Source organism: Mustela lutreola, chromosome 3 (assembly GCF_030435805.1).
Source record: "Mustela lutreola isolate mMusLut2 chromosome 3, mMusLut2.pri, whole genome shotgun sequence".
NCBI lineage: Eukaryota > Metazoa > Chordata > Mammalia > Carnivora > Mustelidae > Mustela > Mustela lutreola.
Genome location: NC_081292.1, coordinates 70606066 through 70607040, shown reverse-complemented (window position 1 = coordinate 70607040; position 975 = coordinate 70606066). Strand labels below are relative to the sequence as shown.

Here is a 975-nt window from a genome sequence, read left to right as displayed (position 1 = left end):
AAACCAGATTTCTCCAGTGCTCACTCCATCCATCTCTTCTTGGGAAACCCCTGTTAATCTATATCAGGGAGCTTTCTAACCTTACATTCTTATGTCCAGATTTACAGCCTGTAAGGAAAAGACAGATTAAGGTGGGACCAAAAAGGAACTGGACCTAGAAGAAACTCTCTGACCCTAGAAAGAACTAAAGATCTTACACTCCATTGAGGGTACAATGGCATGGGTTGGAAGGGTTGGGGGCGCAAACTTTTAAGGTTTTTTTTTGGCTACCATTGTTCACATGATTATCTTATCAAGCTTTTTGGTTTTTTTTAATGGAAACAATCCCGCAGCATTTACTGTCCTCTGGTAATAACATAAAGGTAATCAAAACAATATGAACAAATGTTTTAGAACTACACTTCCAACAAAGGACATCTAAAAACAAACAAACTACATGGCCTTCTCAAGAACTTCTCACTTCATTGATCATTTCTAGTTGGAGACAATTTGGAGCCGGATAATATTATCTCCTTCTGGCATGATCCGACCCAGTTGTTTTCTTGACATTGTTTTAGAATGAACCTCTTCTGCATCATCTAATACAAGGTTTATGTACTCACCAAAACCAGTGATACAGCCCTCTATTTGCATGTTCATTTGCTCGTAAAGCCACACCTGAATCTGAGATTTATTTTGTAAGTATCTGAAGATGAGGTTGATGAGCTGTACCATCACGTTCTGTACTTTTTGGCCCTGGCCAGTGTATGCCATGGTGGAAGCTAACCTTTTACCAGGTTCTTTGGAGTAGTGAGAGCCACATATTCAATTGACCAGATTTGAAAAAAGGAGTGAAATGTGGAAGAGAACTGTAGTCATCTGGATTGGGTTGCTGAAATCACTGTTAAGCACTGCTGTTGTTGTTTTCATGGAAAATGTATTCTCCGTATTGATGCTAGAAAGATGGACATCACATAAGTTTACATAATTTAATTA

General features: G+C 38.6%; 1 protein-coding gene across 1 annotated transcript; it reads right to left on the bottom strand.

The window, feature by feature from the left end:
* Positions 1–409: 409 nt before the first annotated feature.
* LOC131828056 (small nuclear ribonucleoprotein E-like) lies at positions 410–753 on the bottom strand. The gene has a single exon (XM_059168921.1). The coding sequence runs from the start codon at positions 751–753 to the stop codon at positions 475–477; it is 279 nt and encodes a 92-aa protein (XP_059024904.1). The 3' UTR covers positions 410–474.
* Positions 754–975: the final 222 nt, after the last annotated feature.

Excerpts from the sequence above, each read along its gene's own strand:
- LOC131828056 (XM_059168921.1), bottom strand. The coding sequence starts at position 753 with ATGGCATACACTGGCCAGGGCCAAAAAGTACAGAACGTGATGGTACAG.